Here is a 27,471-nt window from a genome sequence, read left to right on the forward strand (position 1 = left end):
CAGCATGAAGTGGACAAGCTGTACAAAGTGGAGAACAAACCCATCGTTAGCACTAGTGACCAGTGAGTCTCTTACCTGACCCCCGTGGCTCTGTGTGGGTCACTCCTGGAGCCTGCCCAGCTGCAGCTGTACTCTGCTCCTCCCCAGGCTTGACCAGAGACGCTGCAAGTTGCCCTGCCCTCTGCCCAGGGGTCTGCCTCTCAGCAGTGCTGTGTCAGGCTCATGCCCTCTCCCAGCAGCCTCTTCTCTGTGCCCTTTCAGCCTGGGCCATGACTCTGAGTGAGCTCAAGGGTGTGGGCTTGGTGCTGGCTGTCAGCACTGCAGGGAAGTGAGTGCCGAGAGGCTGCTGTGGGACTTGGGAGCAGGGATATATTTGGGGGTTTGGTGATGTGACAAGCAGAGCTCAGGCAGCTAGTCTAGGGGGCTGTGTTCCCATCTCCTACTTTCAGCTCAGTAAGCTGCCTGCCTCACTGCGCCTGCTTTCACTATGTGTGTCTGGCTTACCAGGGAGGGTCCCAGCATGGCATTCATGGGTGGGAGGAGGGGAAGGCTCCAGAAGCGTCGGGTCCTATTTCCTGTGCATGTCTTGTGTCCCTCCCCACCTCCCAGTTGGTGAGTCTCTGTCTTCCTCGCTCCAGGTTGTGCTTCTTAGTCCGGCCACGGATCACAAACATGAAGTATGTTGCTGGTGAGTGGGAACTGTTGCTTGCAATGCAGATATCAGTGGTTACTTATATAGGGCAAGTAGTATGGGTTGGCTTCTGGGTAGGACTGGCTAGCAGACTCCACTGTCTGGTGCCGGGGATATTGGCGATTGTGTGAGGGGGATGGTTACTGTCCTGGATCGTCAGGCTCTGGGTAATCGTTGTGTGGGGGTGAAGTTGGTGTTCTGGTTAGCTGGTGCTGGGCAATTCCAAGAGGTGAGTGCTAGCATCTGGGGATAGGGTGACTTGGATCTCAGGGCCAGAGGCTGAGTGCACACCCGGAAGTCTGCTGTCTTGTCCGGCTGGTGTGTCACGTGCCCTGTGAGATCACAGGGCCTCAGGCTTGTCTACACAAGAGACCTTGCACTGGTTTAACCTTAGGGTTTTTTAGTGGCTCTAGTTAACCAGAGTCTTGTGTCTGTAGATATTGTCAATGCTGACAAGGCGACAGGGAGGAGCCGGAAGTACAAGATTATCTTCAGCCCCCAGAAGGTCAGTGTGGCTGTCCTTTCCATGCTAGGCACCAGCCCAAGCTTCCTCTTCTGGGAGTGGTTGGGAACTGGGGCTAATTTACTAATCCTGACAGAGCCTTGAACCCAGAGGAACTGCAGTAACCTCAGGCCCCTGCTCTCCTGCCCACCCAGCCTTCCCCCCCTTCCTTCACACCTGGCCTGTGTCCAACCCCCCCTTCCTTCACACCTGGCCTGTGTCCAACCCCCCCTTCCTTCACACCTGGCCTGTGTCCAACCCCCCCTTCCTTCACACCTGGCCTGTGTCCAACCCCCCTCCCCATTCCCTCACCCCCTGCTCACCCAACCTTCACCATTCTTCACACCTGGCCTGTGTCCAACCCCCTCCACATCTCCCACATGCGACCTTTCCTTCCTTCTTCATGCCTGCCACATATCCAGTTCCCTCCCGCCCCCACTATCCTGCCCACCCAGCTTTCCCTTCCCCACAGAGTCAGAATAACCAGTTCCCAGTTTCCTGTCCAGAAGTTTGACACCAAAACCAAATGTTGCCATGTTTGGAAAGGAGCGGCTAAGAGGGCCAGCCCGATGCACTGCCATGGAACCCTTGGTCACACCCCATTGACCACGATGCGGGAGCTGCCTGGGCACTAACCAGCCTCTTCCTCTCTTGCAGTTTTACACCTGTGAGCTGGTGCTGGAGGAGGAGGGAATCTATGGTGGTGAGTGGGGAAGGTGATGTGACAGGCACTGTGGGACCTCAAGGGGACGTCGTTCAGCCCATTGCCTAGATCCAGCTTTTTGGGGAAGCTCAGACAGTAGAACACAAGGGCTTGTCCCCTATGGAATAGGCATCCATGTGCTGTCTTGGCCCGGGGCGTGGAGAAGGGAATCCAAATTACAGAGCTTCTGACCATCCCCCGATGGAGACACAGGGGTGGGGTACATAGACCCCACCATTGATGGGGGAGAGGCTGGGCCTATGTGGAGAAGGATGGGAAGGGGCAGTGTGGCTGGCAGGGCCTGTGTGTTCAAGCCCTCGGGCCATCTCTACAGCAGGTCCTGGGACTACATTGTCTCTGCTCTCTTCTGTCCCTACCTCAGATGTGACCTGTGATGAGTGGGCCTTCTACCTGCTCCCCCTGGATGATGACCTCCTCAGCATGGAGCTGCCTGAGTTCTTCCGGGACTACTTCCTGGTCAGTGGCACAGTTCCCTGGGAAATCATCCCTGCAGCATCACAGCAAAGCCATCGGGAGAGCGAGCCAGGGTGGGGGCAGGACTTTCAAAGCTGTGCACACCCCTCCCCTCCCCCATGCCCCTCACCTGCTGCCCCACCCCCAGTCTGGTGGGCTGGCCTCTGCAGACTGCCAGTGCTGTGCTGGTTTGGGAGATGCTGGCAGGTGTCCACTGGGCTGAACAGATTCCGGTGCCTCTGTCAGCACCTTGGAGACCTGAGAGCCTTGAGACTGCACCCTGGGCAAGGTCCATGTCCCTGTTTAGATACTGCGGAGGACTCCTGGGGGCCCAGCCTGCCCCGGCCGGGGGCTCCTGGGGAGTGAGTGTTTGCTGACTGTTGCTCTTGTGGGTCCTGCAGGAAGGGGATCAGCGCTGGATCAGCACGGTCGCTCGAGCTCTGCAGTTGCTGAACTCCCTCTTTGGGCCTTTCACTCACACATATGGGATTGGCAGGTGTGCCAAGGTAAGAGAGCTGCACGATTGGGAGGCTTGGCCTGGTGGGGTCCCCTGCTCTGGGGACAGGGCTGGTTGCTGGAAGTGGGAGCCCTTTCATTTGAATCCCTTCAGGGATGTGGGGACTTGTACGAATATGGGGGGCAGGCATACAAACATCCCACCTGTGAGTTTCCAGGTGGGGCCAGTGAAATAGGGGCTTACCCCCGCGGAGTGACTGCTGGTTGTTATAAGTGTGTCCAGCAGGGAGCGTCACATGGAGGGGGGCCAGGGAAACGCCTGCCCCCTATCAAGGGAGGAGTGAGGGGGAATTGGTCTGCTGACGTGATTGAGGGGGACCCAGCCACCTGCTCCTGGCCCCAGGGCTCGCAGCTTTCGTTCTTGCTGGCAGGCTGTCCTGGCCTGTTCTCGGGTGGCGGGGGCTTGCTGATCTGCTCCCAGCTCCTGTAGCGTGTGGGGACCCTGGCCCTGGGGCCGGCTGGCTCCCATGGTAGGGCTGACATATATGGGCACTAACATGCTGCCTCTCCTCTCTCCCAGATGGTCTATGAGGTGTGGCGAGAGCTGGTGGAGGAGAGCGAGGGTGACAGCCAAGCCAGGAGGCCTGAGATCAGCCATGTCTTCCTCATGGATAGAGGTAGGGGGTGGTCTGGTCACAGGCGTGGGCTGCTGCTGTGGGCCGGTGACTGGCAGGGGCCTGGGGGTCTCTAGGGGCTGGCTTTGCGGGGAGGGGCAGTGGGTTCTTTCTAGGAACTGCTGAGGGGCTTGTTCTTGGGCTTGAGGTAGTGAGCTGGGGGCAGCCAGCACTGGCGGAGGGGTCCAGCATGTGCCCCTGTGCTTCTCGTTGCAGATGTGGATTACGTCACAGCGCTCTGCTCCCAGGTGGTGTATGAGGGCCTGGTGGATGATACGTTTCGTATTAAATGTGGTAAGTTGTGGGTGGCTGACAGAAATGTGAGCGGGGCTGGGCAAGGGGGCCCTGCCTGGGGCGTGGGGGTGTGATTGCAGGGAGAGGAGAGCACCTACAGATCTCTGTCCCAGTCCATCCTCCTCAGCAGCTCCCCAACATGTAGAAGGGGGCCAGGGAGGCTGGGATGGGGGGGGGGGGGGGGGAGAGCTACCTAATGTTGGCCGTTGCAGATGGCCTCCCAAGTCCTTTGACAGGGGCGTGGGGGTTGGCACATGAGCGGTGTCGTGCTCTGGGGCAGTTCCTTTGGCAGCTTTGCTCGCTGCCTGTGTCCTCTCTTGGTACAGACAGGATGCTCCATGCGAAGTGGCAGGACGCATGGCGCATGTCAGACCAGTGACCCACCTTGCTGGTGCCCTGTCTCCAGTGGGACTGTCACAGATGCCTCTGTGGGAGGCGTAAGCCAGCACTACGGGGTGGGCACAGCACAGGCGCCAAGGACCCCATCCCCAGGCAGTAGCTGTGTAGATTCCCCTCGGAGCGCAGAGAGCACCCAGCTCTGGGGTTGCTGAGTGTGGCTGATAGCCCAGGCTGCATCCTGCTGGCTGTGTGGGTGGTTAATGGAACAGCCCGTCCCGGGGCACTGGGAGCGCCGCAGGGCAGAGCACGGGGCAGTGGACTGGGCACTGTAACTGTTCCCGCTGCTCTCGGCAGGGAGCGTGGACTTTGGGCCAGACGTCACCTCCTCTGACAGGAGCTTCAAAGTGCTGCTCAATGCCCAGGACAAGGTGAGCCCAGCTGATCTGCCCAGCTTGCGCCCCGCCTACTGGGGCCCTGCTAACCTGGCGAGTGCCAGCCTGGTGGGCAGAGTAGCAGCGGGGGTAGTTGGATTGATCGTGGTATGGTGGGGAGGCAGAGCCCACTCCAGAGATGGTAGAAATGGGGCTTTGATACCAGCTCCTTTGCCCTGTAGAACCGCAGTCCCCAGCATCCTGGCATCCGCCCCGTGGGGGCCGATCCGTTCTGGATGCCCATGTGGAGCCCCAGCCTGTGGCCTTCGGAAGCCCAGTCGCTGGGGGTTTTTTGACTGCCCTCCTGGCTGTAGGGGCAGCCTGGTGCGCCCCCCTCTCCCCCCCCTTAGCCAATGCACCCTCTCTGTGCTCTCTGAATGCTTGGCTACTGGCGTGTCTGTGCCTGGCATGGGGGCTCTCTCCTGGGAATCCCATGCCAGGCCCTGGCCAGGCGGCTGACCCCATTGTGGCTGTTCTGGTGCAGGTGTTCAGCGAGATCCGGAATGAGCACTTCTCCAACGTCTTCGGCTTCCTGAGCCAGAAGGCGCGGAACCTGCAGACGCAGTATGACGTGAGTGTGACAGGGTCGTCCTGGGCATGGCCCTGAGGGGCACCCTGCCCCGGGGCAGCCCCATCAGCTGCCGAGGGGTTCACGCATCCTGGGCTGGGCCCTTTGCTCCCCACCCTGGCTCTCCCTCACCCTGTTGGGGGTGGGGAGGAGCCTTCCCTTCAGCCCAGTGCTCAGACACACTCTCCTCCTGCAGCGACGTCGCGGGATGGACATTAAGCAAATGAAGAACTTTGTCTCCCAGGAGCTGAAGGGGTTAAAGCAGGAGCACCGCCTGCTGAGCCTGCGTAGGTACCTGTGGGTGGTGGGGGAAATGGAGGGTGTCTGAGGACATCTGCCCTAATGCCAGGGCGGGCTGGCAAGTGCTGCACATTACCCCAGCCAGGCTAGAGGCTGCTGGCCTGTGAGGGCATCTCCCTCTATGCCCTCTGGCAGCCCCGTCCCCGGCTATGCGGGCCCAGGCTGCATGGAGAGTACGTGGCCCCAGGGGTCTTGTGCAGAGACCCCTCACTGATTTCTTCTGTCTGGGGCTTGCAGATATTGGCGCCTGCGAGTCCATCATGAAGAAGAAAACCAAGCAGGATTTCCAGGAGCTGCTAAAGACTGAGCACTGTGAGTGTCACCTGCCAGCACAGCCTGGGCTCCACCACCACCTGTGGCTGGTTGCCCTTCCCCTCCCTGGCCACCAGCACTCCAGACGGCCACTGTCAGAGATGATGGGTGCTTGTGCTCTGGGGCTGGTGGGACCTGAAGTGTTAAACGTGCTTCTCCAGCCTGGGGGCAGGGCATGCAGGGTGCTCCCTTTCCCCAAGGGGCTTAGTGAGGAACACCAGGCATTGCCCTCTGGAGCTGAGCAGCACCATGCACCTCCCAGAGCTGGCAGAGTGGAGCAGGCGGTCACTGGGCAGTGGGGACAGAGCTCGGAATGGTCCTGATTTCCAGGCTCTTCCTCCCACCATCCCAGGAGGCTGGCAATCCCCAGGCCTAGGGCTCGCTCTGAGGGTGCAGGTGACTGTTTCCCTTCCCCCCTTAGCTCTCCTGGAGGGGTTTGACATCCGCGAGAGCACCAGCTACATAGAAGAGCACATTGACCGGCAGGTGAGTCCTGCGCCGGGCGGGGATGGGCTGGGCTGGCCACTCGCTCACCCTTCCCAATTTCTGTGCAGGTCTCCCCCAGCGAGAGTCTGCGCTTAATGTGCCTCCTGTCGGTCACAGAAAATGGTGAGCTTCTCGCTGGAGAAGGGGGGCAGCAGTGGGGGGATGTGGTTATGGGGCTTTTCACTCAGCTCTCCCTGTGTGTTAAACCCCCACAGGGCTGATCCCTAAGGATTATCGCTCCCTGAAAACCCAGTACCTCCAGGTGAGTGGGGGGGACGGGACAGGGGAGCGTGTGTGTGTGGGGGGGAGCGCCTGCGTGGTGGGGAAGGTGGTACTGGGGGGAGGGGCTGGAACGTGCCAACATTCGCTTCTGCATGCTCTCCTCTCCTGTGTTGCTGGAAAGCTCTGGCCTGGCCCCTGGGCCCAAGAGCCGGGGAGGCTGTTGGGGTGTGGGTACTGGGCCACTTTGTCCCAGGTCTGACAACCAGCTCCATGCTCCTCACGGGGTGCTTGTTTGCATGTTGTGTTCACGCTGTCCCTTGCTGTGCCATCACCTCAGGCTGCAGCGGGCCCGACCCCCTCTCCAGGACACCTGAGTGCCCACCCGCCCCGGGGCACTGTGCGCTGGTCTGGCAGACTGCTCCATTCTCCAGGCTGGGGTTCTGTCCTGTGCCTACCTGCCCCAGGGCACTGTGCGCTGGTCTGGCAGACTGCTCCATTCTCCAGGCTGGGGTTCTGTCCTGTGCCCACCCAGCCTGGGTGCCAGAGTTCTGGCCTGACCCCCCCATCTCCCCTTGCCACCCAGAGTTACGGGCCTGAGCACCTGCTGACCTTTCATAACCTCAAGCGCATCGGGCTGCTGACGGAGCAGGCCCCAGGGGAGACCCTGACCGCTGTGGAGAGCAAAGTCAGCAAGCTGGTGACCGACCGAGCAGCAGGTATGGGGCAGTTCTGAGTGCCGAGCCCTGCCTTCCTCTTAGCTGCGGGAGGATCTTGGGGCACTTACCCGTGCTCTCCGCTCCCAGAGCTGCAGAGGAGTGCTCACTATGTCTACCCGGGTTATGCTCTAGCCTCTCCCAGCTCAGGCTGGGCAGGGAGGGAGCTGGCTCTGCTCTGGAGTGGGAGGCTGGGTGGGGAGAGTGGAGAGACCCTGCAGGTTTGAGCAGGTCACCCCTCAGCCCCAGGGGAAATAAAACTCGCTCCCTGTATCTTCTGCCCCGTAGCAGCGATCCCTGTGGGCACACCTCACGCCAGCTCTTGCCAGCCAGAGAGAATCTACTGAGGCCAGGTGAGCTGGTGGGGGATCCTGGGGCTCTTGGCTCAAAACCACTTCTTTGCCTTGTTTTCCAGGGAAACTCACGGACGCTTTTAATTCTCTGGCCAGGAAGAGCAATTTCCGAGGCTTAAGCAAGAAGCTGGGCTTGGTAGGTCCCCTCCGGAGCTGCTGGCTAGGCTGCCCCCCCACAGCACTGTTGCTAGGATGGGGTGTGTAACATCGCTGGCTCTAGATGTCCTTGGCTGCCCTCTTCTGGCCCTGGCTGTGGCCATCCCTGTGCAGGGCAGCAGGGGAGCCAGAGAGAGTTACCCTTGGGGTCTGGGTAGCAATGGTGGCTCGGTCCCTTCCAGGGTTAAGGGAGGCTGTGGCCTTTCCTCCCTGCCGTGGACCTGCCCCCCCCCACCCCCACCCCCGCCAATCCAGGCAATGTGATGCCATGTGCAGTGTTTGGGGTCACGTCCCTGTATAGCGGAGTGGGTCAGTGTGAACACACTGTGCCTGCACTCCAGGAGCTGGCCTGGCTTCCCATAGGCTTCTGGAGAGAATTCCAGGCTGCAGTTGTAGTCTGGAAAGGGCCTGTGTGGTTAGGGGCTTTTGCTCGTCCCGTGCCCCGTCAGTGGCTGAGAGCAGCAGAGAGGCGTGTCCTGGTGGTCCCTGGCAGTGGAACTCGCACCTTCCGGCTGGCTGCCAGGGCCCAAGTTTGCTGCATTGACAACAGTGCGAGGCTCGCCTGCTTGGCACTGGATCTTCGCTAGCTGGCTGGGGACTGTCCTGCCCAGAGCAGCCAGGTCAGTGTCTCATGTATTTGTGCACTCCAAAGGGTGCACCCATGGGTGGTCCAGACCAGAGCCTCTGCTCCCAGAGGACACCGATAGCTCACTCACTGTTGGGGGGTGTAACGTGCCTGTCTCTGCAGATCCCCCGTGTTGATGGTGAATACAACCTGAAGGTGCCCCGAGACATGGCCTATGTCTTCAGTGGGGCCTACGTCCCCCTGAGCTGCAAGATCATTGAACAGGTGAGTCTAGCTGTGCGCACCCCACCCCGGGGGACAAGAGCTGCCCATGCTGTGGGGCGCAGGGAGCTCCTGTCACTTGTCACATGGGGTTCCATCTTCCTTGGGAGCAGTCAGGTTTGTGCGTCTCCTGCTCTGTGGTGCCCTTGTGGGTCTGGCTGTGCTGCCCCGCAGATCCCCCTGCTGGGTAGGCCACAGGTGCCTGCCTCTGCTTGGGACTACGGCCCCCTGGCTGGGCTAGAAATGTCTCCAACCTGCTCCTGGAGAGGTGAGGCACCGGAGTGCCTGCCTGCTCGTCCTGTGCCCTTTATTCCTCCCCTGGGTTGGCAGCTGATCTCTTACTCTGCTCTGGGCCTAAGTCGCTCCCATTGCCACATGGTGCTCTTCTGCTTCCCCTGCCCTTGGCAGACTGTCCCCTACACATCTCCTTTCAGGTGCTGGAGCGCAAGGGCTGGCTGGGCCTGGAGGAGGTGGTGCGCCTGCTGAATGGCAATGAGTTTGCTCCTACAGGTAATACCTGCTCCTGGGATCGCTGCGGGGGGGACTTGGGGAGCTGTTCCACTTCATCCTCTGCTCCTTCCAGAGCCGGTCACGGAGGAGAATCCTGCCTGGGAGGTGCAGCGTGTCATCCTAGCAGTCTTCCTGGGAGGCTGCACCTTTTCTGAGATCTCTGCTCTCCGATTCCTGGGGAAGGAGAAAGGTACCAGCCAGGACACTGGGTTACTGTCTCCTCCACTGCTGGGGACGAAGAATTGGGCAGCCAGAAACTGCCCATCTCCCTCTCTGAAAGAGACCCAGAGTATAACCCCTGGGCACAGACTCAGTGAGTTAGCACTGTGCCATTGGCTACTGAAACCAGACCTGCTGCTGCCACAGAGGCTAATTCTCAGGCTGTGACATGGTAAAGTGGGGAGGTTAAAGCCTTGGACCATCCCCCCAGTCTTCCTGCCTTGTGTCCATGTGCAGAGGGGTACAGACCTCTCTTACGGTGCAAGTGGGGCCACGCACAATTGTTAGGGAAGGACCCATCACATGCCTTTGGCCTGGGCAGATGCCTGCTCTGGGTGCCCCAGCGTCTCCCTGCCTGGAGGAGTTAACACCCCGTTCCCCCACCCCGCTCACAGCAGCACTCTGAGCGTCTCCCCCGTACTTGGCATAGCGATGCTGCTTCTGTTGAGTGGTGACAGTGCCAGACGCTAGCAGGGGTTCAGCTGCAGCCTGGCAGCCCCACTTCTCTCTGCCCTTCGGTCTCCTCCATTTTCCTTTCATCTCTTTGGATTTCTCAGGATACAAGTTTATATTCCTGACGACAGCCATCGCAAGCAGCGCCCGGCTGATGGACGCCATGTTAGAGGCGAAGGTGTGAGGCAAGGGTGAGCTGCGGCCCTGGCAGAGCAGCTTGTGCCAGTCAGGATCACGCTCCACAGTGGAGACTGCCCAGGCGCTGCACATGTGCTACTGAAGCGTTACACATCAGCAGCCGGAGCAGGGCAGACACGGAGCCCATCCTGCCATGAGCCTCTCCTTGGGCTTCCCGAAGGCTGCAGATTGGGGTTTAAATGGATGAAGAGACCTTCAGTGGGTGGGGGGACGTGTCTCTGGGGAGGCTAGAGGAGGGAAGAAGCTGTTGTTTCTCCAATCCTAGACCCAGGGTGTTTGAGTCTCTGTCATGCTTCAAGCCCCTGGGCCCACTGTCCAGGCAAGTCCCTGGGCTTGGTGTATTGGTGCTTCCACCATCGGGACAGTGGCTTGTTAAGGGATCTCACTGGCCTTTTGGGTTTTGTGCCCTGGCTCCCACCCTTGGCTGCCTTCTCGTCCTTGGACAGATGTCAGTACTTGGGGCCACGGGTGAAGCCATAGGGCCATTCCAGGCTGTTAGCTGCACTACTTTCTTCCACTGCTCTGAGGCCTGTTCACCTGGATAAGTTAACTAGGCAGGGGGGAGCTGGCTTCTACTCCAGTGAAAAATTAATTGCATTGTTACCTGAATTTTGAGTGCTATGTTCATTCACTTCACAGAACAGCCTACCTGTTCTGGCACCAAACACAACCCGCTCTAGTCTGGATTGATGGACCAAGCAGGGGGAAGGGAGTGGACCAGCAGGGGTACTGTGGGGTAGACTGGAGGTGCAGCAGCAGAGGGGTGTGGGTGGAGTTGGGGCTGGGATTTGAATAGCGTAGGATTGCACTGGCAGAAATGTGTAATAGTGGTACATTGATCTGTACCATATAAAATATACTTGGTCAGCCTTTAGCACTTGTCTTTATCTAACCACAGGGCAGGGAAGTGGGAACAGGCTAGTCCCAGTGTCTCTGGTCTCTAATGGGCTGTGGTTCTTATCCCTGGGGCTGCTTACTGCCCCTTGTGTATATTTCTAAGAAGGTCTGGTATCCTCTTGCATGGAGCCTTTGAAGCAGCTGTTGGAAGGTCCCCCAGCTGGAATTCTCTGCAGTTCCAGTCAGAATGGGCTACATAATGCTTAGCCCTACCATGAGTGCAGGGACTGGACTAGGTGACCACTCCAGCTCCCTTCCCTTGCTATGATTCCCAGCTGGAGAGTGGGTGGACTTACTGCCGCAGTGAGTAGGGGAGAAGCTAGAGGGAGAGTTAACTTAGAGTGGGGGAGTGGAGGGAGGGCTGTTAAACCTGCGTTTAGCCTTGAGGGGATCACCCCAGCCCTGCTGCTCCAGGCCTCGGAGTGCTGGTGGGCGGGGGAGGGTGTGTGTGTGTGCTATGGGCAGATGGCAGACAGGGGCCGAGCTGGCCCTAAGGTGCGGGGCAGTCCTGGCTGTGTAGTAGGGTTGCCAGCTCTCTGGTTTTCGACCAGTTGAAAAGGGACCCTGGTGTTGATCTGGCTGTTAAAAGTCCGGTTGGTGGTGGAGCGGGGCTAAGGCAGGCTCTTTGCCTCCCCTGGCTGTATGCAGCTCCTGGAAGTGGCCAGGGGCGATCAAGGAAGCTCCCTATGCTGCCCCTGCCCCCAGTGCTCGCGCCGCAGCTGCTTCTGAGAGCAGAGCCAGGGTGTCTGCCTTAGCCCTACTGCTCGGGAGCTGCCTGAGGTCAGTGTCGCCCAGCCGGAGCCCCACCCCGGGTCGGAATTCCCTCCTGCGCTCTAACTCCTTCCCAGACCCACCACCTGCACCCCAGCCCTGAGTTCCCTTCCAGAACCTGTTCCCACCCGCCCCTTCCCCAGGCCTGAGCTCCTTCCAGCCCCAGCCCAGAGCCCTCTCCTGCACCCCCAACCCCTCATCCCTGGCCCTACTCCTCAACCCCAGCCCAGAGCCCCCTCCTGCACCCCGAACCCCTCATCCCTGGCCTGAGCCCCTTCCCCCATTCCAAACCCCCCGACCTGAGCCCCCTGTAAACTCCCCAGCCCAGAGCTCCCTCCTCCACCCCCAACTCCTCATCCCTGGCCCTACCCCTCAGCCCCAGCCCAGAGCCCTCTCCTGCACCCCCAACCCCTCATCCCTGGCCCTACCCCTCAGCCCCAGCCCAGAGCCCCCTCCTTCACCCCCAACTCCTCATCCCTGGCCTGAGCCCCCTCCCCCATTCCAAACCCCCCGACCTGAGCCCCCTATAAACGCCCCAGCCCAGAGCCCCCTCCTCCACCCCCAACTCCTCATCCCTGGCCTGAGCCCCCTCCCCCATTCCAAACCCCCCGACCTGAGCCCCCTCCTGCACCCCCTACCCCTGAGCCCCCTGTAAACTCCCCAGCCCAGAGCCCCCAACTCCTCATCCCTGGCCTGAGCCCCCTCCTCCACCCCAAACCGCCTGGCCTGAGCCCCCTCCTCCACCCCAAACCCCTCATCCCTGGCCCTACCCCTCAGCCCCAGCCCAGAGCCCCCTCCTTCACCCCCAACTCCTCATCCCTGGCCTGAGCCCCCTCCGAGCCCCCCAGCCCAGCGCCCCCTCCCCAGTGCGGTGCAGGCGGGGGATGGGCCGTGGGCGGGGGGGGCGAGCGAGGCCCCGCAGTCGTAGAGGTGGGGGCGGGGCGCTGCCTCCGCCGCGTGCCGGGGTGTCGTGTGCCTGACGGGGGCGGGGCAACGAGAGATCCCGCACCGCGTGCCTGGGAGGGGCGGGGCTGGACGGCCACGTGATCACGTTGCGCGGAAGGCTTCCAGCGTGCCGCAGGCCCGCCTCCTCGCTGCGGGGGTCCGGCCTCGCTTCGTCACTGCCTCTTCATTGGCTGACGGCGCTGGGGAGCTTCCTGGTTATTGGTTGGGATCGCCGCGGGGCGGGGCGAGGGACGCGGTTCGCCGGCGGCGGTTGTAGGCGGGGCTTGCCGTGACGTAGGGCAGCCCGGCAGCCAATGCGCTGGCCAGGGAGGGGAGTTTGAATCAGGACGGCCGGAGTCGGCGGGCGGCTCGCGGCGGAGGGCGCGGAGCGGAGCGAGGGGCCGGGAGCGCCGCCGCCATGAGGAAGAGGTGAGGGGGCGGGGCGGGGTCCGGTCGGGTCCGGTCCGGGGCCGCTCGGGGCCGGGGTCTCGCCCCGCCGCCCAGGGCCGGCCCCGCGAGCGGGGACGCGGGCTCCGCCTGCCCCGGCCGTGGCGGGGCCCCGAGCCGAGTGACCCGGCCCGCCGCGAGCGCCCGGGCCCAGCCCTGCGGGAGCCCTCGGGGACTCGGCCCCCTTGGGCGCGATGGGAGAGACTGGGGCCCTCCCGCCCCGGGCCGGGCGCGGTCGCGGCGATGGGGGCGGGGGGAGGCGCCGCCCGTTATTTACTCCGCCTCACAACACAAGAACAGCCCCCCCCCCCCCCGAAATTAACAGGCAGCAAACACAAGGCGGTACTTCTTCGCCCAGGCCCAGTCGACCTGTGGAACTCCTTGCCAGGGGATGCTGTGGAGGCCACAGGTACATATGGGCTCAAAAAAGAATCCGGGAAGTTCCCGGCGTATAAGGTCCACCAGCGGCTATTCGCCAAGGTGGTCCGGGATGCAGCACCATGCTCTGGGCTCCCTGAGCTTCCGCCTGCCAGGTGCTGGGACTTGAGGATAGAGGCTGAATCGCTTGATGAGGGCCTGTTCTTTTCATTCCCTCCCAAGCATCTGGCCTTGGCCGCTGTCCGAAGAGCAGATACAGGGCTAGATGGACCATTGGTCAGGCCCAGTATAACCCTTCTTATGATTATGCTCCTGTTCTTATGTGGGCTATAAATACTTAGGCAATTATATAATAGTTATTCAGATTCTTCATTTTTAAATATGTTAGAAAATGGTGAATGACGCTTATCAGATGAAGATTTTATTTGCTTGTGACATTTGGATGAACACTGGAATTCAATTAAAAATGCACAAAACAGCATTTTAAAATCTCTTTTTGTTAATTAAGAGAAATTATCTTAAACGTACTGGGAACATAAACTTATTTTTTTCTTATCAAAACATGTTTTGCATTTAAAACTGATTTAATAAATAAGCGTGTTTCGGAGGTGTTAAGGTTCCTTCCCCCCGCTGAACTCTAGGGTACAGATGTGGGGACCTGCATGCAAGACCCCCTAAGCTTATTTTTACCAGCTTAGGTTAAAAACTTCCCCAAGGTACAAACTTTGCCTTGTCCTTGAACAGTATGCTGCCACCACCAAGCAATTTAAACAAAGAACAGGGAAAGAGACCACTTGGAGACATCTTCCCCCAAACCCTGCACCCCCTTTCCTGGGGAAGGCTTGATAAGAATCCTCACCAATTTGTACAGGTGAACACAGACCCAAACCCTTGGATCTTAAGAACAATGAAAAATTAATTAGGTTCTTAAAAGAAGAATTTTAATTAAACAAAAGGTAAAAGAATCACCTCTGTAAAATCAGGATGGTAAATACCTTACAGGGTAATCGGATTCAAAACCTTAAGCTACAAAAAGACACACAAGCAGGAATATACATTCCATTCAGCACAGCTTATTTTACCAGCCATTAAACAAAAGGAAATCTAACGCATTTCTAGCTAGATTACTTACTAACTTAACAGAAGTTCTGAGGCTGCCTTCCTGATCTCTTCCCAGCAAAAGCATCATACAAACAGACCCTTTGTTTCCCCCCACCCCATTTGAAAGATTCTTGTCCTCTCATTGGTTATTTTGGGTCAGGTGCCAGCTAGGTTACCTTAGCTTCTTAACCCTTTACAGCTGAAAGGGTTTTGTCTCTGGCCAGGAGGGATTTTATAGTACTGTATAGAGAAAGGTGGTTACCCTTCCCTTTATATTTATAACAAGAGGGTGTAGCTGCAGATCCTGTACTTGAAGATAAGACACCTGGGCAACGGTGTTTGGTCTATTTTGTTCTCCATGAGGGTATTGTGGCTGGCCTCTGGGTCCCTAAACAAGCCCTATGAGAGTTTTATTTGTGGCTGGGACCCTTGGGTCTATGACCAGCCCTGGTTTTTGAAGTCTAAGTGGTTTATCCCTCCCTGGTAGCAAGGGGATGGAGCTGAGCAGTGAGGTTCAGGACTTGTCAGTTTCCAGGCAAACTCCTGAGCAGAACAGGAGCAGCAAATAAGGGAGTTGGGGAGGAAGTGTGGTTCCTTCTCTTTCAGGTATGGCTCCACACTAAGTAGTGAAGATCTGGACAATGAATGCAAAACTGCTGTGACATGCCTTGGATGTGCTCTGCCTGCTTCTCTGCCAGAAAGAGAGTTCTGGTGGAGAAAACATGATGTGAGAGAGCAAATTTCAATGCTGCGTAGCATCCAAGCAAAGACTTCTTAGACAGCCGGATTCAGAAATAATTGCCACCAGGAGAAGGATCATCCATAAGAGAATTGGAAAGAAGGAACCAAAGAAGTGGACTGACAATTTGTGACCAAGGGAAGAGAGACGCATTCATAGATAGAAATGTTGACTTATCAGATACTCAGCAAGTCCCTTTTATCTTCAAGTACAGGATCTGCAGGATGATGAAGTACTTTTCATGAAGCAGAATGATGTACTAGTATCCTAGGAGGATGAAGTAGAACTTTTCAGTCCACTGGTAACTAAAGGCAAAAAAAGCAAACATCATTCTGGGATGTATTAGCAGGAGTGTTGGAAACAAGACATGAGAAGAATTCGCAAAAAGAAAAGGAGTACTTGTGGCACCTTAGAGACTAACCAATTTATTTGAGCATAAGCTTTCGTGAGCTACAGCTCACTTCATCGGATGCATACTGTGGAAAGTATAGAAGATCTTTTTATACACACAAAGCATGAAAAAAATGGGTGTTTACCACTACAGAATTGTTCTTCTTCTTAACCTATGAGGATAGGACAAGAAGCAATGGGCTTAAATTGCAGCAAGGGAGGTTTAGGTTGGACATTAGGAAAAGTTTCCTAACTCTCAGGGTGGTTAAGCACTGGAATATATTGCCCAGGGAGGTTGTGGAATCTCCAATTGGAGATTTTTAAGAGCAGGTTAGACAAACACCTGTCAGGGATGGTCTAGGTAATATTTAGTCCTGCCATGAGTGCAGGGGACTGGACTGGAAGGGACCTCGAGAGGTCATCTAGTCCTGTGATTCTATAATGCTAGTCAACATGGTTTTATGAAAAATAGGCCTTGCCAAACACACTTGCTTTCATTCTTTGAGGTTACTTGTCAATTTAGACTTTTGAAGACATTGAGTTAGTACCATACAACATCCCGGTTTAAAAAAAAAAAAAGTAAAGCACTATGCAATATCAGTAAAACATACATGAAATAGATTAAGAACTGGAGAACTGACAGATCTCAAAGTAGTCCTAAATGGGGAATCATCATTGAATGGGGATGTTTCTAGTGGGGTTCTATGTGGATAAGTACTAAGCCCAATACTATTCAGCACTTTCATCAGTGATCTGGAGGTAAATATAAAATCACTGCTGATAAAATTAGCAGATGAGACAGATTGGTGGGGTGATAACTAATGTTGAGGACAGGGCAGCCAAACAGTGATCTGCAAACAAAATGTGTGTTAATACAGCCAAATGTAAAGTTATCCATCCAGGAACACGAATGCCAGGCACACCTACAGAATGGGGCCTGTATCCTGGAGAGCAGTAATTCTGAAAAGGATTTGGGTCCTACTGGATGAGCAACTCAACAGGAACTACCCGTGCACCAAGGGTTAATGCAGTCATTGGATGTGTAAACAGGGGAATAGGGAGGTGATTTTTACGCCTGTATGTAACATTGGTGAGACCAGTACTGGAATATTATGTGCACTTCCACATTTTTAAAGAGGTGTTGAAAAATGGGACAGAGTGTGTGAAGAACCAGAAAAATTATTTCAGGGCTGGAGAAAATGCCCTTCAGTGAGGGACTTGGAGCTCAATATGTTTAGTTTATCAAAAAGACTGAAAAGTGACTTGATTACTGTGTATAAGGACCTTCTCTGGGAGAAAATACTGAGCACTTAGAGATCTTTCACCTCAAGGAGACAAGCAGAACAAGAGAAGAAAGGGTTCTTCACCCTGTGCAGTAACGGTGGTTCTTTGAAATGTGTCTCCCTAGTGGAACACCTATAGGGACGCAGCTCAAAGAAGAGCCCATGGCTGGAAGCTGAATTCAAATTAGATACAAATGTTCAACAGGGAGGGTGATTAACCCTTGGACCAAACTCCCAATGACAGCAGTGGATTCTCTATCTCTTGATGGCTTCCAATCCATACTGGAGCCTTTCTGGAACATGCATTTGCCAAACACAAGTTACTGGGCCCAGTCGGGGTGACTGGGTGAAATGTAAGGGCCTGCATTACACAGGAGGTCAGACTAGATGATCTAGTGGTCGCTTCTGGCTAGAAACTTTGACTCTATGACCAAAGGAGGGAGTCACTGTAGTTAATGAATTGAACTGACTGTGTCTGGACATCATGTCCTTCAAGTTCTTAGAACTGATAGATCTCATCCCCTCACCTCACTTTTATTTATAGGTTGAAGGAGGAAAACAAACTTTAAATTCTCAGTCAGTTTCTCGACTTTGAATGAACTCATACAAATGAAGAAAGTGTTCTCTCTGCTTCTGCAGAAGAGGATAGTGCTGTCAAAAGCTGGTTTAGCACTTGAGCAAACTGTCATGTGAATTTCTTCAATGCTTTGGCAGCAAATGCATAATTAGCTGAGTGGTTTGCTTCCAGCCCTGAAATTTACTATGGCTGGCAATGAGCAATGGGTGATTGTTATATGTGCATGTCATAACAGCATCTTCCTTTTCATCCATTAGGCATCTTAAAGCTCCTTGGGGCAGGGAGTGTCTCTTTGTTGTGTGTTTGTACAGTGCCTGGCCCGGGACTGGGGCTCTTAGGTGCTGTGGTAATACCAACACTAAAGAATAATATCTTAGTACTTTGCATTGAGAATATTGGCGAGAAAGTGAAGTGCTTGATCCCTCTGCTTCCTCACAGCTTGAATTTTTGTTGCGTGAGTCTTTCCAAATTCCAGCCGCATCAGCAATAGAGTAGCTCTTTTTACAACTTATCCAAAGGAATGCAAACAAGTTTGTCCAAATAGATGTTTTAAAACTCAACCCTCAATTCCATCTCCTAGGAGACTAAAAACTAGTACTCGCCTCTTCAGTGAAGCTGAAGCGAAGTGATTGTGATGGAAGTGTTTTACAACTGTCCCTCCTGCCTCCCTCAGCGAGGTGCTGGCTGCAGAGTCCGTGGCATGTCTGAACAAAGCGCTGGGTCACCTTCGGGATATCTGGGAGGAGATTGGGATCCCTGAGGAACAGCGACTGCAACGAACAGAAGTGGTGAAGAAGCACATCAAGGTGAGTACTTTTCCCTCTAGCGCTGTTTGCTCTGTATCCAGACACTGTAAGGGATGAATGAACTCGAGGTGTGTACCACCTGACCCCAGCAGCCTGCAGGGAAGCAGCTGCCCTATCTTGGGCAGGGAGACACTGGTGGGGAAGGAGGGCAAGATTTGTGTTTTCTCTTTAGGTCTTTCCTGGCAGCTCAGGAGAGCTCTATTCTGGCTAGACTTACGCTGCTTCTCCTCAGAATCATGAGCCTGGAGAAATACAATGGATACTGCAGAAAATCTGATGACTTCCCCACTATGTGCTGCTGACTGCAGCTACTTAGCAAAGAGGCAGTCGGCACTGGCCAGTCTAGAAGGGGAATTGACTCTGCCAACTAGTGAGAACCTACCCTGCTCTGAACAGTTCCTGCTGGCCAGCTCTGTTCTACTTGGATGGCCCAGAGGTCATTGTATCAGGCTTTCAGCCTCCCTGTATTCCTCAGCATGATACAGGAGAGCCCTGCCCAATCATGTCCAATCCTGGGTGTAGGCTCTAGCATGACCAGCAGATCTGTTTGGGTCCCTTCCAGCTCTGTCTTCAGCAGAGTATAGGACCTAACCATTCCAGCCCCCTTACCTTCCTGCCCTATAGATGACTAGTGTTCCTCCTCCTGCTGCTGGCCATCTATTTCTAATCATGCATGTGCTAAACACACACCTCTGCCATCCAGTGGCAGATAAAAATATCCCTTTTGGAAGGGCCTGCTTGGAGGGAGGCAGTGGAAACAGCTGGCTATCGTCCAGGACGGATCCAGAGCACCCAAGAGCCATCTTCCTGGCTTCTCTTATTCTGGGTCCCAGGGCCATACATAGCCCCTCACTCTCCAAAGGTGTGCATTGCTCCCGGATAGCTGGCTTCTCTAATGTGCCCACGGCTCTTGTCCTCCTGTAACTATGCCCTGGCACCTACGATTGTCTTCATCCAAAACTCTGAAAACATTTCACAAAGATGGTAAGTACAAGCCTTGAAAAATGTACCCAGTGCCTGCTAGGCCTACTGGACAGGGTCCAAACTCCTGCACAGCCCTAGCCCCCACACCCTGCAAAAGATGCACACAACAGCCTGTTCCTTGGAATTAGCCTGAACCGCTTTCTGTTGTTTCCTGGCTCTTGGACCTTCTGTCTGAACTCTGCTTCTTCCTCCTCTGCCACCATACGTCTTACCTCTTCCTGCGCTGCTCTTCCCTCGCCCTGGCTTCCCCTTGCATAGAGTTCTCCCCTCTCCTCCTCTATTCTCCTTTCCCCTCAGATAATCTTCCTCCTCTGCTTCTTTTGAGTTAGCCACTGCCCCTTTCTGCTTCACTTCAGCTGCTCCAGATACTCTCCCCTGTGGCGAGTGGGTTTCTCAAGCCTTGTAAGTACCATTCCCATTTCACAGATGATCAATCTGGAGTCCAGGAATGATACTCGGTGACTCCCACACCCCTCCCCTGGGTTACTGAGATGGCCAGTGCCCAGTGGGAAAATGGACCCACTCCCCAGGCCAGGGGGCTCTGAGCAAGGTGGAAGGCAGGCATGAAACATTCAGGGCTGTGGGAGAGCAGGACAGAGAGCGTCTCCCCTAGGGCTGTGTACCTGCTCCATCACATTGCAGACTGTTCTCCTCTCCTGTCCCATTCTGGGAGAGAGGCCCAGACCCCCTGTTGCACAGCTTCTGTCGCCCTCACGTTCTGATCTTCATGGCTTGGGTGCCTTAAAATCCCTGTCAGGACCCTTCAGACTAACAGTCCTGTCTCTCGGCCCCTGAAGCAGTCCTTCCTAGCAGACTGCAGATGTAGCCCTATCCAGTGTTTGTCTCTTTGCTTCACCAGGGCACAGGGATTGGGGGATCTTGCTGCAGCTCTGCCCTGGCATTTCCCTTCTGTGTCTCTTGTGCCCCGTGTAAAACATCTCACTCCAGTCCATGCAGTGGGCACTGTGCTCTATGCCCAGCATGCCCAGAGGCTACTCTTTAGCATTACACAGCCTTTCAGGGGTGTGAGTGGGCTCTGCTCCAAACCTCCTGACACCAGGCTTAGGGTATTCACTCCTCTCTGGCTCTCCCACACATCCTCCACTGCTCCTCTAGGGCCAACACTAACTGTCGCTCTGCTGCAGGGTCTGCTGGACATGATGGTTGCTGAGGAGGAGAACCTGAAGGATCGTCTCCTGAAAAGCATTGCTATGTGTCGCAAGGAACTGGACACTCTCTGCAAGGAGCTCCAGCTGGATCCATTTGAGGTGAGTTCCGAGGCCTGGCCCTGAGACTCCCTCCTGTCCATCCAGTCTAGTAACACTGTCTTCTACTGGCTTAGTCCTCACCCCGGTGCCTCATGCAGGGCCTCTGCTCACAGGAGAAACTGGCTTTTTCCCAAAGTCTGTCTCCTTAGAGCTCATCAGTGAGCCGTAGGGAGCACAGAGCTCTGGACCACCAAGAGGGTCTTGCAGGCTGAGTGGAGGTGGCACAGGCTCATGCTGCAGACCTGGCTTCTCGCAGCCAATCTACTTGGTCTGTGGAAGGGCTGTCCTGCTGGAGTGCCTGCCCGTGGGTGGACTAGCTCTGAACTGAATCCAGGGAGGATAGAGGCCTTGTGTCTTGCCCTGTCAGCTAGAAACTAACCAGGTCAATGCACGTTGGCTAGAGCTGCTGTACAGAGCAGTGCTGATGTCTTGTGCTCTCTCAGGAGGAGGAGAGCACCATTCTGCAGCTGGAGAAGGACTTGCGCACCCGCTTGGAAGTGATGCTGAAGCAGAAGAGAGAGAGAAAGCAGGAGCTGAAAACACTGCAAGAACGCGACCAAGACTTGTGTGACCTTCTCTGCATGACCCCCTACAGCATCGACAGCAACTCTGTGCCCAGCCTGGAGGAGCTCGACCGTTTCAGACGCCACCTGGCAGCACTGGCTGCTGAGAAGGTCTGGGGTGTGTGTGGGGCGGGGGGGTGTATCTATGTGTGTCCGAGAGCGCGAGAAACCTCTGTGGCCTGATGCTTCCTGGCCTCTAGCACTGTTGCTTTCTGCCTCCAGGGGCGCAGGAGAGAGGAGTTTGTCAGCGTCAAGCGGCAGATCATACTATGTATGGAGGAGCTGGATCATGTCCCTGACACCAGCTTCGAGCGGGATGTGGTGTGTGAGGATGAGGACGCCTTCTGCCTATCTATGGAGAACATTGCTGCTCTTAAAGAGCTGCTGCAGCAGGTATGGAGAACCGTGGTATGAAGTCTTCCATGCTGTAGGGCGATTCTTAGTGCATGGCTCCAGTAAAATGGTCCTGGCACTGGTGAAAAGGGCTTGTAATGGGGACAGTTGAAGGGGCGTGGGGGCTCTTGCCTTTGCAGTGAGCAGGTACTTCTGATGAGTCCCCCTTGAACAGAAGTGAGCTACCCCTGCTAGCTGCGCAATGCTGACCCTCTGCTTTCCCTGCTCTAGCTGGAGGCCCGGAGAGCTTTAAATGAAGCTGTCTGCGGTGAGCTGCGCTCCAGAATTGTGGAGCTCTGGGACAGGCTGCAGGTGCCTGCGGAGGAGAGAGAATCCTTTGCCCCGTACATGACCGGATCCAGAGCCAAAACCAGGAAAGCTGTAAGGAAATCTTGCCCGGTCTGAGCCATAGGGGGCTGCTGCTTGGCGTAAAGGGAGGGATGCAAGCCTTGCCTCTGAGAGCTGGCCATGGATGCTAGTGCCTGGGGGCTCTTGTGTTCTAGGATGGCTTGTGCTGCCTGGGACCAGGAACGATCCCCAGCCGCTCCAGGCTGGTTCTCCCTGAAGCATCCAGTAAAACCCCCTCCCTGTACTGCTGTGCCCTGACGCCCAGGGATTTCCCTGCTATGTTCTGGTCTCTAGCTGCAGTTCGAGGTGGACCGCCTGGAGGAGCTGAAGCTGCAGAACATGAAGACTGTGATTGAAGCAATCAGAGCAGAGCTGGCCACTTACTGGGACAAATGCTTTTATGGCACTGAGCAGAGACAGGCTTTTGCCCCTTACTACGAGGGTGCGTATGGGGTTTCTAGGTCGGGGCCTGGGGCTGGGTCTTGGTTTTTCTGTCTGCCCCATAGGGAGCTGTGCAGAAGCCAAGCTGAAGGCACGCAGGGTGCTCTTCCCGTTCAATAGCCTGGCCTGCTGCTGCCCCATTGCTGAGTTTGGGATCCCTGGTGTTTGTGCCCCGTGACTCTGCTCTCCATCTCTTTGCAGAGGACTGCACTGAGGCCCTGCTGCAGCACCACGACACTGAGCTGGAGCGTGTGAAGCATTATTACAAGACACACAAAGAGCTCTTTGAAGCTGTTCAGAAATGGGAGGAAAACTGGAGGCTTTTCCTGGAGCTGGAGGTATTGTCCCTGCAGGGAGCATACAAACTGACCCTAGCTCTGGGGCGTGCTGGGGGCTGAGGAAGGCCAGGGTGCCCACAAGGCAAAATGTGGGGAGATGGGCAGTGTGACCTGGGGGGTGGGGACATGTGGGGATCTCACTGGAGGGTGGCCTGGCAAAGAGAGATTGAGTGCGGTACTGCAGGCAGGGTGGGAGGGCATCTCGGAGACATAGGTGGGCATGTCGGGATGTGAACTCTCTGCTTGGTTCCCTCATCATTGGCCTTCTGTGCATTAGAGAAAAGCAACAGACCCAAGTCGCTTTGCTAACCGAGGGGGCAACCTCCTGAAGGAAGAGAAGCAGCGAGCGAAACTGCAGAAGACTCTCCCCAAGGTACGTGCTGCTCTGGGGTGGTGGCCCTCCTGTCAGCCTATGGGAGCTGAACACCACAGCCTGCCATTGAACACAAGGCTTGTGGGGAGGCAGGTGTGGGCTTGGCATGCCATCACTGAGGCTTGCAACCCTGTGGGTTGGTTGGCAGCATAAAGCAGGGCTCTCTGACCAAGCAGGTCATGGGTTCTGGGAAATCCCAGGCTGGATGGGGCAGCCTGCTAGGGTCACTGCAGCCTGATCTGCTCTGCTGCAGTCATTCACTGTCTCTCTCCACCCAGCTGGAGGAGGAGCTGAAAGTTCGAATTGAGGCCTGGGAACGGGAGCATGAGGATGCCTTCTTGGTGAATGGGCAGCGGTTCATGGAATATGTGAGCGAGCAATGGCAGCTACATCGGCTGGAGAAAGAGAGGGAGAAACAGGAACGGGTGAGTGCAGAGCTGAACAGAGTGAAGTCCCACCAGGAGGGGGCCAGGTGTGTTCTCCACTCCACTGGGACAGGCCCTTTCCCACTGCCTGAGCCAGGGTGGGCAAACCTCTCACTGCTCTTCTCGGGCGGAGAGAGCTTTGCCACTTCGTCTGCATGTGGCCAAAGCTAATGGCATCAGCATCTCCCACAGGCTTCGGCCAGCACGTACTGTGCTCCTTCTCCCTGGATGCCGGTAAGCTGGGATTTGGTAACTCTAATTCATAGCTGTGCCATCAAGTGCCTGGCATCTGTCCTCCCGTCCTGCACTGCTTTCCAGCAAGCAGGGGTGAGGTGCTGCTGCGTGGGATTTGCTCAGTGCTTTCCCCTCGCTGGCCCTATGCTGTGCCGCATTGCTGGGCTTTAGTTGGCCCTCGATGCCCTTGAGCAGGTAACTGTCTGAATCCCTGGGGCTGGTGCACACCTCTCCAATGGCCCTCACCCGGGCCCAGCTCTACATGTCTCTCTTGTGTAGCAACTGAAGAAGAGTCGTCAGATCGAGGAGGAGATGTTATATGGTACTGCCCCGAGGACACCCAGCAAGCGGCGGGTCCTAGGAGCCAACACACCTGGCAAAGTGAGGAAGGTAAATGAGACATGCTGCCAGCTTGGCACAGCAGCAAACCCCAGCTGCTTTGCTGGGAGAAGTATCAAGCTTGGTGTTCCTTAAAGGAGCCCAGTTCTTGGGCATCTTCGAGTGGTAGGAGTAAAACGGTGCTTGCTGAGCTGCCAGTGGTTGGCCTCTCCAGAGCCATGGCACAGAATGCTGCCCGTGTCAGGCCCCTTGGGAATGCTATGGCTCCATAAAGGGGCCAGAGGAGCAGGACCTTGCTGATGGCAGCCAGAGAGCTGTCCACAACCTCCTGCCCCGAGGAGTGACTGCAGCCCTCCCACCAACACTGAGGGCTCTGTCCACAGCCTTCCCTGGAAAGCTGCCATGTGTGCTGGGATTCTCCCAGTGGATGTTGCTGAACTGAGACTTACCCCCCCGCCCCCCACTGATGCCCTGGTTACCACATAGGGGGGCGCCATTAAAGGGAAATGGGCCTCCTTTCCAAGGACTTCCCTGCATGCACTCTGGGCCTCCACCACTAACTACTTCTGCTTTGCCTTCAGCTCAATGCAACTTCCTGTACCACTCCCAACAGCACACTCCGTTCCGCCTTTGGGGGGACGCTCTTCCCCTCCCCGGCGTCCCGCCCACCGCCCTCCGGAGGCAAGGTAAGCGCATGCTGCCTCTCGCTCCAGCACCCCAGTGCCGTGCCCCAGGGAGCTCTGCTCTTCTAGGCACAGGCCCCAGGAGAGGGTTAAGTACTGGGCAGAGGGTGTGTGAGCTTGGGGTGGAGGAGGCAGGTATAAAATAACTTCTCCCATGTGCAGTTCTGGCTGCCTCAGTGGCTGTCGCTCCCCTCAGCGTACGTACTGAGCTGCAGTCCCTGCCCTGCTGAGCTGCCGAGCCCCGTGGTGCTCCTGCTGGGGGAGGGGCTTCTTTGTTTAAAGGAAATTCCGTGGTCAGCTGCAAGCTGCCAATGCGATAGGTAAAGCTCGTGTAGGGCCTGATGCCCTGGGACCAGCACTGCTCTGGGCAGTGTGAAAGCCCATAACATTCAGAATATGTGTCTGCAGTCCTTATGGCGCATTTCCATCACTCTGCATTGTTTGGTAGCTGGCTTCGGTGCCTTAGCTCAGACTCTAGGCATGATGGGATCTGCCCCAGCAGGGTTGCCCCTGGGACTGGCTGAAGCTGGAAAAGGCAGGACTTAAAGCTGAGTTCCAGCACAGAGCTCCAAGCCCTGACACAGGGGATCCCTTTGGCTTGGTGATACTGGGAAGGGAAACAAAGCCAGCACTACTGTACTTGCCATGTTCTATTCATGTCTGTCCTAACCATCAGTGCTTCCTTCTCTCTAGTTTGGCCAGCCAGCTCGGACCCCCAGCCGCGTGGCCATGAAGCCCCCTCGCACGGCACAAGCAGAACGGAACAAAGAGAACATGTCCCAGTTGAATGGAACCACCCTGAGCGGTGGGTGCACCCCCACAGCCCCTGCCCAGCGTAACTACAGCATTAACTCTGTTGCCAGCACCTATTCTGAGTTTGCGGTAATTCACCTCTTATAAACACAATCCAGTCTGGGCAGCACAGTCAGGGAGGGGATCCCTGTGCACCAGATGCACTCCAGGAGGCACAGCATGCCTCACCTCTGCTCCGCGTTCAGAGCCCATCTTCCTGCCACTCAGCGACAGCCATCCAGAGCTGCCTTAGCGAGCCAGCCTGGGCTCTAACTCCTGTGACTTTAGCTATGAAGGCAGTCCCGGAGGCCTGGCCCTGCCATTCTGTGTGGTTCCAATAATGCCTCGCTCCTGCTTCTGGCTGAGGGACCCAAGTGGGAACTGGCCATCAAGCGCACACGCACCTGGCAATGAATGCTGTCTCTGATCTCTCATGAAGAACTTCCCTGGCCTGGCCCTGTGTGCGGGAGCCTCCCCATAATACAGATGGGGAACTGAGGCACAGTCACTGGCTTATCCCAGGTGTCTCAGGAGTTGGCAGCAGAGCCTGGCTCTGTAGCCAGATCTCCTGCGCAGGGCCATAGCCTCAAAGGCTCTATTTCTATTCATCTTGGGTGGTGTCAGGGTGGGCTTCAGCTGGATGTCCACTTACTGCCTGCCTGCCATCAGCCTGGGGCTGCCACCTCTTTCATGCCATTCACCTGTCCTCAGCACCCGGTTAAAACCTTTTGGATCAGATCGGATGAGGCTGAAGCAGCCAGAGCAGCAGTTGGCTGTTCGGTGCCCCTCCCACTTGCATCCAAAGGAGAAGTGAGTGAGGCTGAGTAAGACTAGGGGGCAGGGTCCATCCCCCAGTCCATTGAGCCTGTAGAAAATACAGCTATGGCAGAAGCATTGACTCCTCTGGCACTTCCTCTGCAGCTGGAGTTGGTGGTGATGTGCTGATGCTCCTGTCTAGGAGCACACTCTACTCAGCTCAGGGCTCTAGGGGTAGCCTGCTGCATCCTTGTTCCTTCTCTGCCTGGCCTCTCTGAAGTATGTTGGATGGGCCAAGCTCCTCAGGCCAGCCTTCCTTATCCTGTTCCCAAAGCACCTGGCAGCTCAGCGCTCCCACCTGGGATCTGCCAGCTTGTGGCACTGACTTTCTGCTGGCTGGCACAGGGCAGGAGATGCTGTCCGGAGAGAGCCCTAGTGAGGCAGGGCCTGCCTCCTGCGATGGGCTAGGGCCTGACTGTTGCCTGTGTCACTTTGTGCTGGCCTGTCTGACCCTGACCCTACTCACAGCAAGCCCTGAGGCAGGGAGTTAGGCTGACCCCAGGGGCCCATGGCTTGTGGAGGCCTGAATTATTAACCTCACCTAAGTTCCTCAACAGCAGGCTGGTGAAAGGCCTAGGGCAGGTGAAGGTTCTTGGCCAGGCAGGGTAAGTGGACCCTGGGAAGAACTGCTGAGCTGCAAACCACTCCAACCTCCCCCAGCTGCTGGGCACCTGCCAGAGGGGCCTGCTGCTGAGAAGGCCCATCGCAGCTCTCCTTCTGCTGGGCCAGGAATCCTCCCTGCTGCAACAACCAGCTGCTCCTGCAAGCTCCCCCTGCCCTCTAGCCTGGCCTTGTCTAATCAGGGGGAAGGCCATAAGCACCCCCAACTCATGGCAGCAAAAATCAGGGCCATGGAGCAGAGTTCCATGTGTCCAGCTTGCTTGCTGAGAACTCCGGCCCAAAAGTTGCATTCATGGCCAGCGCCCACAATGGCTCCTGACCCTAACATTGTGGCTTCCCAAGGGGGTCTGGGATACAGGGATCGAGGCACCCGTGGTCACCGAGACTATTAACTTGTGGCTGGACCAAAAGGAAGCAGGGTTCCCTCTGGCAGAATTGTGACACAGTCCGGTGTGCCTGCCACCAACTCCTCCCCTGCCCCCCTTGGTCTGTCTTACAAACCAGCTTGCTTTCCAGATGCTCCAACAGAGCCCAAATTCTCAGCAAACCGGAGCGCTGCCTGCTCTGCAGGAATTGGTACTGCTTGCTATAGTATAAGCTGACTTCTTTCGGGGCAGG

The 27,471-nt window shown here is 56.3% G+C and overlaps 2 protein-coding genes and 1 long non-coding RNA gene across 4 annotated transcripts in view; 2 read left to right on the plus strand and 1 right to left on the minus strand.

Moving 5' to 3' along the window:
• Positions 1 to 10,775, plus strand: VPS33B (VPS33B late endosome and lysosome associated; the record flags this gene model as incomplete). Its single annotated transcript, XM_075133279.1, is given in 21 exon segments — positions 1 to 62; positions 639 to 688; positions 1,129 to 1,196; positions 1,851 to 1,896; positions 2,279 to 2,373; positions 2,772 to 2,876; positions 3,407 to 3,503; positions 3,717 to 3,794; positions 4,488 to 4,561; positions 5,049 to 5,135; positions 5,329 to 5,419; positions 5,670 to 5,744; positions 6,166 to 6,230; positions 6,299 to 6,353; positions 6,446 to 6,492; positions 7,036 to 7,168; positions 7,581 to 7,654; positions 8,423 to 8,524; positions 8,956 to 9,031; positions 9,105 to 9,221; positions 9,808 to 10,775. Coding segments are annotated over 21 exon segments (1,677 nt in total), but the record flags the coding sequence as incomplete, so codon positions are not given.
• The window catches only part of PRC1 (protein regulator of cytokinesis 1), a 25,364-nt gene continuing 2,316 nt past the window's right edge, over positions 4,424 to 27,471 (plus strand). Inside the window, exons 1-14 of one of the 2 annotated variants that reach the window (XM_048866000.2) lie at positions 4,424 to 4,429; positions 12,923 to 12,943; positions 18,103 to 18,235; positions 20,365 to 20,487; positions 20,931 to 21,161; positions 21,273 to 21,443; positions 21,675 to 21,824; positions 22,086 to 22,233; positions 22,434 to 22,570; positions 22,848 to 22,943; positions 23,222 to 23,368; positions 23,882 to 23,992; positions 24,523 to 24,627; positions 25,318 to 25,506. In XM_048866000.2, the coding sequence (XP_048721957.1) occupies positions 12,933 to 12,943; positions 18,103 to 18,235; positions 20,365 to 20,487; positions 20,931 to 21,161; positions 21,273 to 21,443; positions 21,675 to 21,824; positions 22,086 to 22,233; positions 22,434 to 22,570; positions 22,848 to 22,943; positions 23,222 to 23,368; positions 23,882 to 23,992; positions 24,523 to 24,627; positions 25,318 to 25,506 (1,752 nt within the window). In that variant the 5' untranslated portion in view covers positions 4,424 to 4,429; positions 12,923 to 12,932. Of the gene's footprint in view, positions 4,430 to 12,796; positions 12,944 to 18,102; positions 18,236 to 20,364; positions 20,488 to 20,930; positions 21,162 to 21,272; positions 21,444 to 21,674; positions 21,825 to 22,085; positions 22,234 to 22,433; positions 22,571 to 22,847; positions 22,944 to 23,221; positions 23,369 to 23,881; positions 23,993 to 24,522; positions 24,628 to 25,317; positions 25,507 to 27,471 lie in introns of those variants that run through there. The other variant, XM_048866001.2, reaches the window with a different exon arrangement.
• On the minus strand, positions 13,745 to 20,372 carry LOC142073438 (uncharacterized). Its single transcript, XR_012670339.1, has 2 exons — positions 19,843 to 20,372; positions 13,745 to 18,199 (listed from the first exon to the last, which is right to left on the minus strand). It is a non-coding gene; the product is annotated as an uncharacterized LOC142073438 (long non-coding RNA).

The sequence above is a fragment of the Caretta caretta genome, chromosome 10 (genome assembly GCF_965140235.1).
Source record: "Caretta caretta isolate rCarCar2 chromosome 10, rCarCar1.hap1, whole genome shotgun sequence".
Classification (NCBI taxonomy): Eukaryota; Metazoa; Chordata; order Testudines; family Cheloniidae; genus Caretta; species Caretta caretta.